Source organism: Perca flavescens, chromosome 9 (genome assembly GCF_004354835.1).
Source record: "Perca flavescens isolate YP-PL-M2 chromosome 9, PFLA_1.0, whole genome shotgun sequence".
In the NCBI taxonomy this organism is placed as follows: domain Eukaryota; kingdom Metazoa; phylum Chordata; class Actinopteri; order Perciformes; family Percidae; genus Perca; species Perca flavescens.
In genome coordinates this window covers 20,439,609-20,452,473 of record NC_041339.1, presented here as the reverse complement: position 1 = coordinate 20,452,473, position 12,865 = coordinate 20,439,609, and the positions used below count along the sequence as shown (strand labels likewise).

General features: G+C 41.0%; 1 protein-coding gene across 1 annotated transcript in view; it reads left to right on the top strand.

The window, feature by feature from the left end:
• adgrl2a (adhesion G protein-coupled receptor L2a) overlaps positions 1-12,404 on the top strand; it is a 95,888-nt gene extending 83,484 nt beyond the window's left edge. The window contains exons 17-23 of the mRNA XM_028586725.1: positions 986-1,077; positions 3,531-3,703; positions 4,057-4,208; positions 4,893-4,989; positions 6,652-6,780; positions 8,257-8,274; positions 10,201-12,404. Of these exons, the coding sequence (XP_028442526.1) occupies positions 986-1,077; positions 3,531-3,703; positions 4,057-4,208; positions 4,893-4,989; positions 6,652-6,780; positions 8,257-8,274; positions 10,201-11,054 (1,515 nt within the window). The 3' untranslated portion in view covers positions 11,055-12,404. The remainder of the gene's footprint in view (positions 1-985; positions 1,078-3,530; positions 3,704-4,056; positions 4,209-4,892; positions 4,990-6,651; positions 6,781-8,256; positions 8,275-10,200) is intronic.
• The last annotated feature ends 461 nt before the right edge of the window (positions 12,405-12,865 follow it).

Here is a 12,865-nt window from a genome sequence, read left to right as displayed (position 1 = left end):
AGCTGCTGTGTTTTGGTGTGTTTCTGATCCTTTGACATGCACTATTGGAGATACACATTTAAATTTCTGTTTCTTAGATATTTTTTGACATTATTTATACATGCCTGGCTTGCAGTACAAACACAGTCTGGTTCCTCTGCTTCGAGTGCATGTTCATGCTGTGTCAGAAACTAGTTTGCCCAAGAATAAATGTTTTTGAAGTAAATTATTTGGAGTGGCTCCTTGCTGGCCCATCCAGCCTTTGTGTCTCTAAATCACAGTATTGATTTTTAAGATACCGTATAAATGCGCTCAGAAACACAGCACATAACATCCTTGTCTCAACCCGATATGTGCCACTGGCTCCCTTAAGATTTAATACATTAAAACAAGCAAGCAAACGCCATCTCCTTCTCTTCCTCTCCTCTCCTCTCCTCTCCTCTCCTCTCCTGTCCTCTCCTCTCCTCTCCTCTCCTCTCCTCTCTTCTCCTCTCCTCTCCTCCGCTTTTCCTATCTCTCTCTCTCTTTTCATCTGTCCACACGCAAGAATCGAACAAAATATACCATGTTCCCTCAAGCCTTTTGTAGCTGGTTACACCTTATAATATTTCACTATGTGCATAAAATGATATGGAGTTGTTTTGTACAACAAAAGGGTCTCTTATTTCTCCTGCTACTTTTCATTCCCTTCTGACTTTGCCAGACTTCTGCTGTGTGGCTGTTTCTTTCTTTTCTTTCTTTCTTTCTTTCTTTTTTTTTACTGTGATGGATTTTAATGCGTTTCCATGTTCTTATTGATATAGAATGACACTAAATTTGGCGCCAGTCGGCCCGGCTGAGCCTGGCTGGAACGATAGATGTTTATTGGATTAGTCTGTGGACATGCAGAGATTTGAAGGCTCTCCTCTTTTAATACTTATAGACAAATTAACAGTTTTTTTTCTCTGTCTGCTATATCTCGCATCATACATCTTCATGTATTAACACTGCCATTATGTTTTGACAGCTCAATCTCATCTTCCTGGTCATCACAATGTACAAAATGGTGAAGCACACTACCACCCTGAAACCAGACTCTAGCCGACTGGAGAATATAAAGTAAGTAAAGGGTCGTATGCTGAACCCCCACATTCTGCTGCTTATCAGCAATTTAACACTGGTGCTATGCTACCTTCAGGAAAACTAAGGCTCTTTTACTCTTGAGGTAATGCTATTGTTTTTGTATTTAATAATGTTTCATGGGAAAATGCATCACCTCTCCCACATCCAAGCCTAATTTCAGTACTGGACTAGCAAGGGACATAAGAATACATTACACACAATACATTTTTAACTTTTTAAGTCTGAAATTATCCAGATCATATGTAACTTTTACCAGAGGGATTCATTATTTTGACTCTGTAATGTTAATGTTACACAGTTCAATGAGACTTTTTGGCATGATTTAGCTGTCATGACGACTACAGAGACTTTGTGAGTCGTCTTTTCGTCCTTTGTTGTTTCGCTCCAAGCCACTAGCCACAGAATCACACTGGCATAACACACACACACAAACACACCCACACACACATGCACACACATCACTCTACGGTTGCACCCTAACTGCCGTTAGCTCTGCAAGGGTGGGGTACAGTGGAACCATGTGTGTGTTTTCCGCTGGAACATGTCAAACCTTTTTTTTTTATAAATCCCAGAATCTAATCCCATGAAAGAAAGAAAAATACGTCCCTACAAAACCACACCACCATCTCCTTCAAGTTAAAGCTTTCTGAGTTGCTTCAACATTTATGACGTGTTTTGCTTTGGGAAGGAAAATAACGTTTTTCTGAAGCACTTATTGTTGGCTTGGTTTTTTTGCACTTCTGTGAAAACAATATATATTGCAGGCTGAATGTCAGTGTCTTGTATGGTTTAGTTGCATGCAGTAGTACAGGCCCATGTCAGTTTGCACCATCATATATTTTAACTTCCACCACTGTGTTTAGGAGCAGTGTTTGTTATTTTTGTCCTTAAAGAATGTGTGCAATATTACAGCACTGTGGTAAAACTGTAATCAAAAGAACAGTCAGAAAAGGGGTTTATTTAGACTTCTGGTTTTATTTGAGGTGGACTACTCCCTTATCAAGGGAACCACAACAGAACACATTTACTGAACATGGCTCCACTCAACACGGTGGGCATTTGTACTTGGATGTTAGAAATTATTTGTCTTAAGCTTGTTTATACTGCAGATATACATTGTGTATTGATAGCTGTTTTCTTGTGGTCTCTTTCTTTGTTGTTTTTTGTGCCAACGTTTGGTCTGAAAGTCAGTTTAGCACCAGTGTCCCTGCATGTTGCATGTGAAGGCAAAGTTAACGCACACCCTTCTCCTTTCTCTTCTCCTATTATTCTCTTCCTCTCTCTGTTCTGCAATCCGCACCAGTAATTATCGCGTTTGTGACGGCTACTATAATACCGATTTGCCTGGGTAAGCTTTTACTATATACAGTATACCTCAGATAATTTCACCCACACAACACCACCTACGCATACAATAGCAGAAATGCAAATCCAACCACAGACATGGTGTTCTGACCAAATGCTTTACACAGACTGTTGTAATTGAATCATCAACAGCAAAACATACAACTCTCAGTTCTTGTTAGACATTACCTCTCGTGATTTCCCCTTGGATCAAAGTTGAAGATATCTTACTCAAATGACGACTAACCCACGCTGTGATGCGCTCTGATCTAATTGTGTTTCTCTCTTCCTGCTTATCATGCTCTCTAGCTATGAAGATAATAAACGGTTTATCAAGTAAGGACATGTTGCCCAGAAGTCTCCTCTTCAGCTTGTAGATTATCCCCTCTATCTCTCTCTCTCTCTCCTCGTTTATTCTTTCTTTTCTTTTCTGTCTTTCTTTTTTCCCGCTGGTTCATCCTCTCCCAAACTGCAGCTTCAAAGCTACTCATCCACTGCCCTTGTGACTGTTCTCTTTCGTGTCCACCATCTTGAATTACAGTGTTGTTGTTGTTGTTGTTGTTGTTGTTTTTGAGCGCTGAACTGTGTCCGCTGCTGGTGTCTGAAGGCTCCATAGGACCTTCACACACAAGGCAGGGAATCTCCTTTTTTCCTTGAACCTTTTCCACATCTGCCTAGTTCTCCAGCTCTGATAACACACTCACTAGATAACTATTTAGTACATGGTAGTTTTAAACAAGATGTGCTTCTGAATATGATGTTCTGTATGTTCTAACACACAAAAGTTATTTACAGAAAACCAGATCAAGCTTTTTGTCTGTTTGACGGCAGGAACTGCATTCGAGTTTGGGCTGAGAGTGTGTGTGCGGATGGAGGGGTGGGGACAGTGGGGAAATGGGTTGTGAGGATAGCATAGGTGTCGTTTGTCATTTTATTGTTTTTCTCTCACCTAGTTTACAGCGTTTTTCCTAGTTTTTCATCGTTCTAGTAATTGCAAATCCCACTCATCATCCTCGCAGATCACTGAACGCCTCTAATGGATTCGTCCACTCCTTGTGTTTGTTTTTTTTGTTGCTGTCCTTCAGATCCTGGGTCATGGGCGCCTTCGCTTTGCTGTGTCTGCTGGGTCTCACGTGGTCCTTCGGTCTCTTCTTCATCAATGAATCCTCGATTGTCATGGCATACCTCTTCACCATATTCAACACCTTACAAGGAATGTTTATCTTCATCTTCCACTGCCTTCTCCAGAAAAAAGTAAGTTTCCCGTCCACCGCAGTCCTGAAAGACAAGTAATTTTTCCTTTCAAGGTGAAACGCTCCTGAATTTGAACAGACCTTTGCACCAGAATTTTTCCTTTCAAGGTGAAACACTCCTGAATTTGAACAGACCTTTGCACCAGAATGCAGAATTCACAGAGCACCACATGCTGATATGAAAAAAACAAACACTGCTTGTTTTCTTCTGCTCTGCCCCTTTAGATCTTGGCTTTTTCTCAAGTCATATGTTAAGTCAACAATGTAAAGCCAAAGTAGGGTAAAAAGTGTTTGCACCCTTCAGTTCTGTTTTGCTCACGTCAGGTCCAAAATGCAAAAATGAAGGTGTTTACAGGAGAAAAAAAATCAAACCATCATGGCCCTGCTTCCGCCACCCTTACACGCAACCAAGCGTATAACTGCTGCGGAGGGTTGCCAACTGAGAGCTCACACGGTTCTGCAAAGACTTCAACCACACGGACCAGCGCACGCTACTCCTCTGGTACACAGGTAGACCAGCAGCTTCATACAGTCCAAGACTCACCGAGTGTCACAACACAGAAGAATACTTCTACACACACACTCTCACCATACAGCTCATTTACATTGTTATGAAGTGACACAACCATTAGGCTACATTTTACAAGCAGCATCTGCTGTACTGCATGAGTACCTTTCTTCTGCTCTGCCCCCTTTAGCACTTGCTTTTATCTTTTTTCTCACTAACGTCATGTGCATGGGAAATAGTACTGCACTCTTTAAAGAGCATTGCAAGCACATTTTACTAATGGCTAACTGTGGTTCGCTGGATTGCAAATGGCTTTAAAAAGACTGAGATCTCACATAGTTGCTCTATCCTTTATCTTATTTAAGGCTAATAGTCCTTATTAGACAATACATCCAGATGTACTGTGCTTATAGAGAAACATCCCTATTATGCTTTAACCTCCAGCCTTATTCAAGATACTCTTAACTGGAGCTGAAGTCGTTCAAAAGTTGACTTACATTAAGTAGTTTTTAAGGACACACACAGAGAAAGTGTGCATTAGTGCTACCCTTGCCTCACTGCATACTAGTATGCATTTGAGGAGTGGTAAAATCAGTGGTATGTACATAGAAAATAAATGAAAGTTAATCTGAAAGGTGAGCGGGCTTGTTTAAAGTCCTAATGACTGTCCCTTGTTGACCTGACAGAGTCGTATCAGGAGAATGTGGAATGACACCGTAAGAAAGCAATCTGAGTCCTCCTTTATCTCAGGTGACATCAACAGCACCTCCACCCTTAACCAAGGTCAGTTCACACCTCATTTCTCTCCACATGCACACCTATGCACACATTTCATCATCCAGCTAAAAATACCTCCTTCAAGTTCCAATGATCTCACACCACCGTAGAGGATTCTAATCAGAATAAATGCCCTAGCTTGAAAAGACCAAGAAGTACGGTTTAAAAAAGAAAAGAAAAGATGTGGGCCTTTAGTCTAGTCTTCCTGTTCTGCCAATGAAGGATTACAGAAATCCGTCCTCAAATACTCTATGCGCTGACATTCTGGCTGCTAACGTCAGTCTTAAATGGGGCAAGGCTAGAAGAGCGTTTTTTATTTAAGTGCTGGCTGCCCAAAGTTCATACCCAGGCTCAGGGGAAACGGAGACAAAACTAAAAACGGGGAGGGAAAAAAAAGTTTTATTTCAGGAAAATCTTATCACGCAAAGAGATGCCATTGGTTGCCTGGCAAGTAAGGTGACCTCTGTTACTTTACAGGGGGATTTATGAGGGAGGGAGGGGAAAAAACTGTCATTTATTATTTAGCTTGAGCACAAATATGATGATGAGAAGATGATGTTCAACTCTGACTGACCTGGAGTGCTTAGTGTGTTGTTAGGCTTTCTGCTGCCTCTGAAATGGCTTTCCAAGCATGCGAGGGAACAGAGGGTTTACACCGAGGTGGTTTAACTTTACTCCCTCCTCTACCCTCTTCTGACTCTTGTCGCTGCTGCTCTTTGCCTTACTTTTCTTTTTTTTTATCACTCCACACAAGGTAAAACATTACACAGAAGGCTTTGAATCAAATTTTGACTCGCCAATACAACGGCTGTAACAATATAGAAGTACTGTAGGACTTGTTTTTTTTTCTACAGTGCCGTTTCCTGGAGATGTTAATGTAAAGGTTGGGTATTGATCACTCCGGGGTGTAGCCTAGTTACCCTGGAGAGTTAGTGCACTAAAAGAGGGCTCTATCTCCTGGAAGCACTTCCCTGTCATTAAAAACATCCCTGGAGACCTTCCAACATGACAGATGGCATTTAACACAGGTGATAAATGGCAATGGAAATACCTCAGATCCTTAAAACATACCTCAAGCTGAGGGAAAAACTGAAAGTAACATTAGATTTGGAAGGAATTGGCCAAGTTTAAGTCTAAATAAAGATTTTGACATGAAAACTTGGAAGGGCTTTGCTCTTTGTCTTAGGGGAGATTTTATATCTGGACCTGATTCAAACAGTAAAACGTTTGCCCAAGGTTTGTGCTATTTTTGAAAAATTATATTTTCTCAAAATAATAAATAAACATGACTTATTACTGTATGCAGTAATGAGCACAATGGGTTGAAAATTGGTTTAAAAAATGAATGGGTTATGAATGATCCACAACACGTATAAGAAATGAACTTGAAACTTGAAAAGAAATAACCTAAAAGTTGTTAAATGTGAGGAAGAAAAAGTTGAATATCTTTTGGCACAGGCAGAAGTAGATGGTTTCTTGCTTCTCCCCAGTTGCTTTTCAAACTTTAATCCACATTCTAAACACCCTAGTTTCAGATTTTGGGTGACACCACATGCCGCGAAAGACAAACTTGCTCAAAATGTCTTCATTTTTCTCTCTCCATGAAACTTTCAATCACTGTCAGCTGACTGCGCCAAACTTAACTCCTCTTCTGTCTTGCCACTCCAGGAATGACCGGGAATTATCTACTAACAAATCCTCTCCTTCGACCGCAAGGCACTAACAACCCTTATAACACCTTACTGGCCGAGACAGTCGTATGTAACACTCCCACGGCTCCAGTGTTTAACTCGCCAGGTGTGCTCACTTAATACTTTCACCTGCATTCAGGCTTTTCTTCTCTCTTTGCCTCCTTTCTTTCTCTTCCTCTTTGTTTCTTTAGTTGAGTATACAGCAGGCCAAATGAAACGCAGGATGTTCTGCAGTATCGCCTTTCCTTCTGAATCATTGTCTCCCAAAAATGCTTGATACAGTGCATACTGTGTGCACACATGTTTTGTGGCTGGTCTCGACCCACCCTCTGTGTTCTCATATTTCGCTTATCCAAACTCTGAAAGGGACATAATGATTAAGATGGGAAAGAGATACTACATGTTCTGCCTTGAGATAATGTAAACAATGATGTAGACCTAAAGCTGTAGTATAAACTGCATGCTTATTAAGATTTATGCTTCTGAATTTGTCAGGTGATTTGTTATTTTTTTTCTGTTTTAGAGGGACCTTCCCTAAACACATGTTAAAGTGCAAGCAAAATCTATGTTGCTTAATGCAAATCGACTTAAAGGGGCGCTATGCAGTTTTGGCTTTTTGCTCGCAGGTTTCTCTATAGAGCTCCCCCCACAGCTTCAGAATAGATATTTGGCAGCTCCTACGTTTACTTGTGTCTGACTCCTCGCTCGGTGTCACTGCCCGATGTGAGTCCAGCGCAGATTTGAGTTGCGCATGCGGCACTTTGCGACAAGTAGCTAGCCTCCAAGATCCTAACGGCTTTTTGAGCTAACGCACAGTCTATGAGCTAACGTTAGCAATCAAACAATCATACCTAAAACATTTTTGAAATGACTGCTGTTGCTGGCTACAAGTTAGCAATCAAACACAACAAAGGCTGTCACTGGCGTTTTGAGCTAAAGAGAAAAGTTTATTATTTTATGGATTTCACAAATTTCAGTAAGACACATTATGCAGTAAACCGTTTAAATCAGAGCATTCGCGACTCGGTCAGTCTGCCGTTTCCTCTTTCTCTGTTCATCCGACAATGCTTTCCTAGCTTTCTGCTTCTTTTTTGCGGGCTCAGCCATGACGATAGTGTGAAAAACTTCATTGCTACATTGCTAGCCAGTTCCTGAATGGGCGTATGTGTGCAGTGCCGTGTAGCAATTTGTTACATCGCGAGACCTGATATCACGCGGTACTTCCTGATGCTGAGCCCGGCGGCTCGCCAGCCGAAAGTTGCAAGGGTGGTTTTTCCGGTCACAGGCGCTATGGGGGGAGCGAGACAACCACGTAAGGTAAATTAGGTAAATTAAGGTAAAAAAACTGCATAGTTCCCCTTTAATTCAACTTTTGCATTACTTTGCATTCTGTGTATAGATATATTTGGTAATATCTGATACCCATAAAAACATTTTAAAAATCACTATATCTCAATTGCACATGGCATTTAAGCATATATCGCACTGTAAAGACTGCTGCAATTATGTGTGCTATTCTGTTTTGAAACTGAAATGGCATCTTTTGTCATGTTTTGTGCTTTTCCCCTGTGCTTCCCTCTAGTGACCTACAGAGAGACAAGTATGGGAGTAAAACTTAACTTTGCCTATCAAATGTAAATTTTTTCAGCATGCTTATTAAAAACAACCAAAACCCTGGCACAATCACTTGGTTTACTTTAGGCCATTAACACACACTCAGTGAGCAAGTGGTTCACAAAATTATCCACCCAAATTCTACTCTAATCTGAAAAGAAATAAAAGATTTCTCTAGTCATTTGAAGAAATCCTCCAAGATCTGACAGCTTTATTGCAAATGCCCATTACTCTGCTTCTCTCTCTTCTGCTTAATTTGTGATTTTAACCGACCAAAAATGTGTCGCTTTTTTTCTGGCAGAAAGGAGCATTTTTTAAGATGGGTTTCTTTTTCTTTCTTTCTTTCTTTTTTATGTCTTTTCTTTTCTCCCAAAATGTCTGTCGTCCTGTGGCATTCGGCAGTCTCAGTGTCCAGTAGTATTCCCCTCACACCTTTCCAAACAAACACCTGTCTGGACACTAAATTACCTCCTAGCAGGCACAAACACATGGATGTCATGGCAGCAGCTGTTTAATTTTTCCTTATTCTCTTTTTTACCCCCACAACGTTGTTGTCGTTTTCTTTCATTGCCAGTAGGCTCTGTAAAACTACACTTTTAACATGCCTCCTACAATAACAATCACTCCCTTTTTATTTTTTGGGACAAAGACAAATGTTGCTGTAAAATATCCCATTAGTCTTCTAATTTAATATTTTTTATATCTGTTGTTCTACGAGGAGGCATGTTAGCCATAGCAGAGCACATTTCTCCTTTATCTCCTCTCTCAATCATGGCATAGCTAATATTTATCTTTTTCTCTGCTGTTTTCCATGACCTCCATGCTTTGAGAAATTCCTAACATGACTGCGTCTGACCTCTGCAGCGGCTGTGTTATTCTTAAGCTGTTCTGCTAGTGACCGGGGTCTCACTGGGAACTGTCACTGTGACGGATGCCAAGTGCTGGGCTGCGGGCAAGCTCTGACCTTTGCCAGCTTTGGGTACACAAGCTGCCAACTAATAGACAGAAAGTGTACCAACACAAGCAAAACAAATGAAAAAAAAAAAAACATCTACAAAGAAGTAGCTGTTGTCATGTAATTTATAAAAATAAAAGCTATTTAATGCTTGTTTGTATTATTTGCTGAACCCTTGCTCTTGCTAAGTTGCAGTTAAGACTTTTACTTTACGTTTTGTTGTTCTTTTGAGTGATTCTTCTTCATGTTACAATAAATCATTTTACTTTCTTTTGTACATCAGCTGCTCTTAGACCAGATAGCCTGAGCAGACAGACATGATGTGAGTTGTCTAAAGTGAGTCTTTTCACCTGCTGTGTGTGGTGATGGTGGAGTGCTGCTTGTGGGCTCCCCTTGTAGTGAGAACAAAGATGGCTGTCCCATGTTGATACATGACTACTTCCCCTCTCTGTCTATGTCATCTTTTCCCATCTCTGTCCTTTTCTTTCCCTCGGCACATCCAACCTATTAGTTGCTAGAAAACCTCTAAGTGTTGTAGCTTGCCCGTTTGTGGCTTCATACTTGTGGACATCTACTTTTGCCCGGTGTGTTGTGATGGTGATTACTGTTCCAGTTTGTTTGTTAATGTTGTTTGGGATCCTTTTCATTGCTTTGTCACTTTTGTGGCAGACTAAAAACACACAATGCTCTGCTTATTATGAAGCAATTTCTAAATGGGAAAGTCAAAATGTATATGTAAGAAAGTAAAATGATTTCTCATTGCAAATAATGCATGCATATATATGTATCGTATGTTGAGGATTGTGCCTAACTAACAGATTTAAGGCATGGCTTAATTTGACTTGAGTCTTCTCTGTGAAACTGCATCCTAAACAGCATTAAACCTTTGTTCCTTTGTTTTATGGTTATTGGTGTTGACTAATGTAAAATCCCCTCACATGTCCCATCTCTTTCCAGGGCACTCACTGAACAATGTGGTGAGGGATACAAGTGCAATGGATACTCTACCGCTCAATGGTAACTTTAACAATAGCTACTCGCTCCGCAATGGGGACTTTAGCAACAGTGTGCAGGTAGTAGACTGCGGCCTCAGTCTGGACGATGCTGCCTTCGAGAAAATGATCATCTCCGAGCTAGTACACAACAACCTGCGTGCCTGTAACAAAAGCCACCATCAGCAACAGCAGCAGCAGCAGCACCACAGTTTACATCATCCTCCCCACCACCAGCAGCCCCCGCAGTACCACCATCACCACCACACGGAGCGGGCTCCGCCCAAGGTGACGGTGGTAGGCGGCAGCAGCAGCGAAGACGACGCCATCGTAGCCGACGCTTCGTCTTTGGTGCACGTGGGCGACACAGTGGGCCTTGAGCTGCACCATCAGCAGGAGCTGGAGGCGCCACTCATCCCCCAGCGGACTCACTCGCTTCTGTACGCACCGCAGAAGAAGGTGAGGACCGATGGGGGAGTTGAAACCTTTGTCAGCCAGCTGACACCCACCAACCCCGACGATAGTCTGCAGTCCCCAAACAGAGACTCCTTGTACACTAGTATGCCTAATCTTAGGGACTCTCCATCCCCCGAGAGCAGCCCCGACGTGGTGGAGGACCTGTCCCCCTGCAAGGGGAGCGAGAATGAGGACGTTTACTACAAGAGCATGCCTAACTTAGGGTCTGGCCACCAGCTCCAAGCCTATTACCAGATAGGCCGAGCGGGCAGTGATGGCTACATTATTCCTATAACTAAAGATGGCAGCATCCCTGAAGGCGATGTACGGGAAGGACAAATGCAGTTAGTGACAAGCCTTTAAATGTATTTAAATCATCCCCAAACCTCTTCCTGCTATTTTGCATCCCTGACCTCTTGGAGGACACCCTCAAGAAGGAAAAGGAAGTGTTTTATTTTTGAATAGAGCCTAGAAGCCCCGTCATGCACCCTCGCCATTTACAAGCGCTCCTCCTCCAGCTGCATTGCCATCTCCTATTCCCCAGACATGCCACTCTTCCTTCCTTCCCTGTAGACAAACTTGGTGCACAGCGAATGGCAGTGCAAAGTTTTAATGAGACTGTACATAAAATGCAGAGTCAAATTTCAATTTTAAAAGACAAGCCAACTATGTATTTAAATGTGCTGCTGCTGTTGAATAATTGAGAAAAATTTAAGGTACAAAAATAAAAAAAAGACAAAAAAAAACATTACTGGCTACATCATATCAGCAATTTCCCAGTCAGAAGGTTGTACATACACTCCCCAACATCCTTGTTGAAGCCTGTTTTTTCTTAATGTAAACAAAACAACACCACTGGACCAAGACGTGGACTCTCTTTGTAAAATATTCCTGATCAGACTGTTGGAAAAGGAATATAAGGTCCTGGTTGCCCAGAGTTGCTCTCCGTCACCATGAAGTTTGGATTGTATAACCACTAGCAATCAAGCCCCTGGCCTTATATTTTCTCAACTGTACATTGAACTGTTGTCAAGGAAAATGGCTAAAATATATATTTTGTTGTATTGCTAGTGTAAAAATAAAAAATCATGGGAGACCGTAAATATGAAGAAACCTTTTAATTGCAAAATGTAATGTTTGAGAGACTATTGTGTAGAAGTTGCACATATGTGATACAGTGTGTTTATGGTTCCAACACTTCATTCATGGTAGTATCTTTGAACATAAAGGCTTATGAAAAGAAGGGAGGATTCAACAAATTACAAAGATGCATTATCACTTTTTTGTGAACAGTGTTTTTTGAGTTCCATTGATATTTGATTTGATTTTGCCAAAGTGGCATTACCTTAGGAGAATGGGAATGCAAAAACCCAGTGAAAGTGATTTATGCATTGCACATTTTCATGTAATTCTGAATGAAATAGATCCTTTCGAGTGGTGGGCAAGCGCAACTGAAATGAAACCAACTTTTGACAATAAAGTTTCTATCATAAATGTAGTTCTTCCGCCTGGGTTTGGACATTTTATTTATTAAAACCTTTCCAAAAAATAAATGGGAAATGTGTGAATATTTTCCAGCACTGGTATACATGCTCTACTGTAGCTCATGTTTTTATGTAAACATGTTACCAAGGGGCTCATCACTTAAGACTGATGTAAAGTTCAACACTTGTATAACAAATAAATAAATGTGAGAAATTTTGTCAAATGCCAGTTGCTTTTTAATGGTTTGTTTTTTGGTAATATTTGAGAAAACAGGTTTAATTGTTTTGCTATGGGCAAAATACACTTTTGACTCAGGTTATAAGTAAGTCCCAAGCACCTTGAAAGGTAAAATTGGTGAATCTGTTTTCTGGGGGATTTATTTGCTTTCTGTTCTGCTTTTTTCTTCAATCGCTGCAGAGTAGAGAGCGAGCTCATTTCACCGTATGTGTTAGAGAAGTAAATCTTTCCATGTGATTCAAAGATGAGATACTCAGGTAGGAAAATTGCATTGTAAATGTTCCTCTGTGTGGTTGTAACACTAATAAAGGATCGAAAATGACACTGGTTCACAGCATTGTCCACTTAGTATATTATTGAATGAGCACTATAGTCCTGGCACCATTAAAAAGCCCGGCACTACAGACATCTTGTAAGATGTTGGCTTTAATGCCGCGTGGGAGTGGAAATAT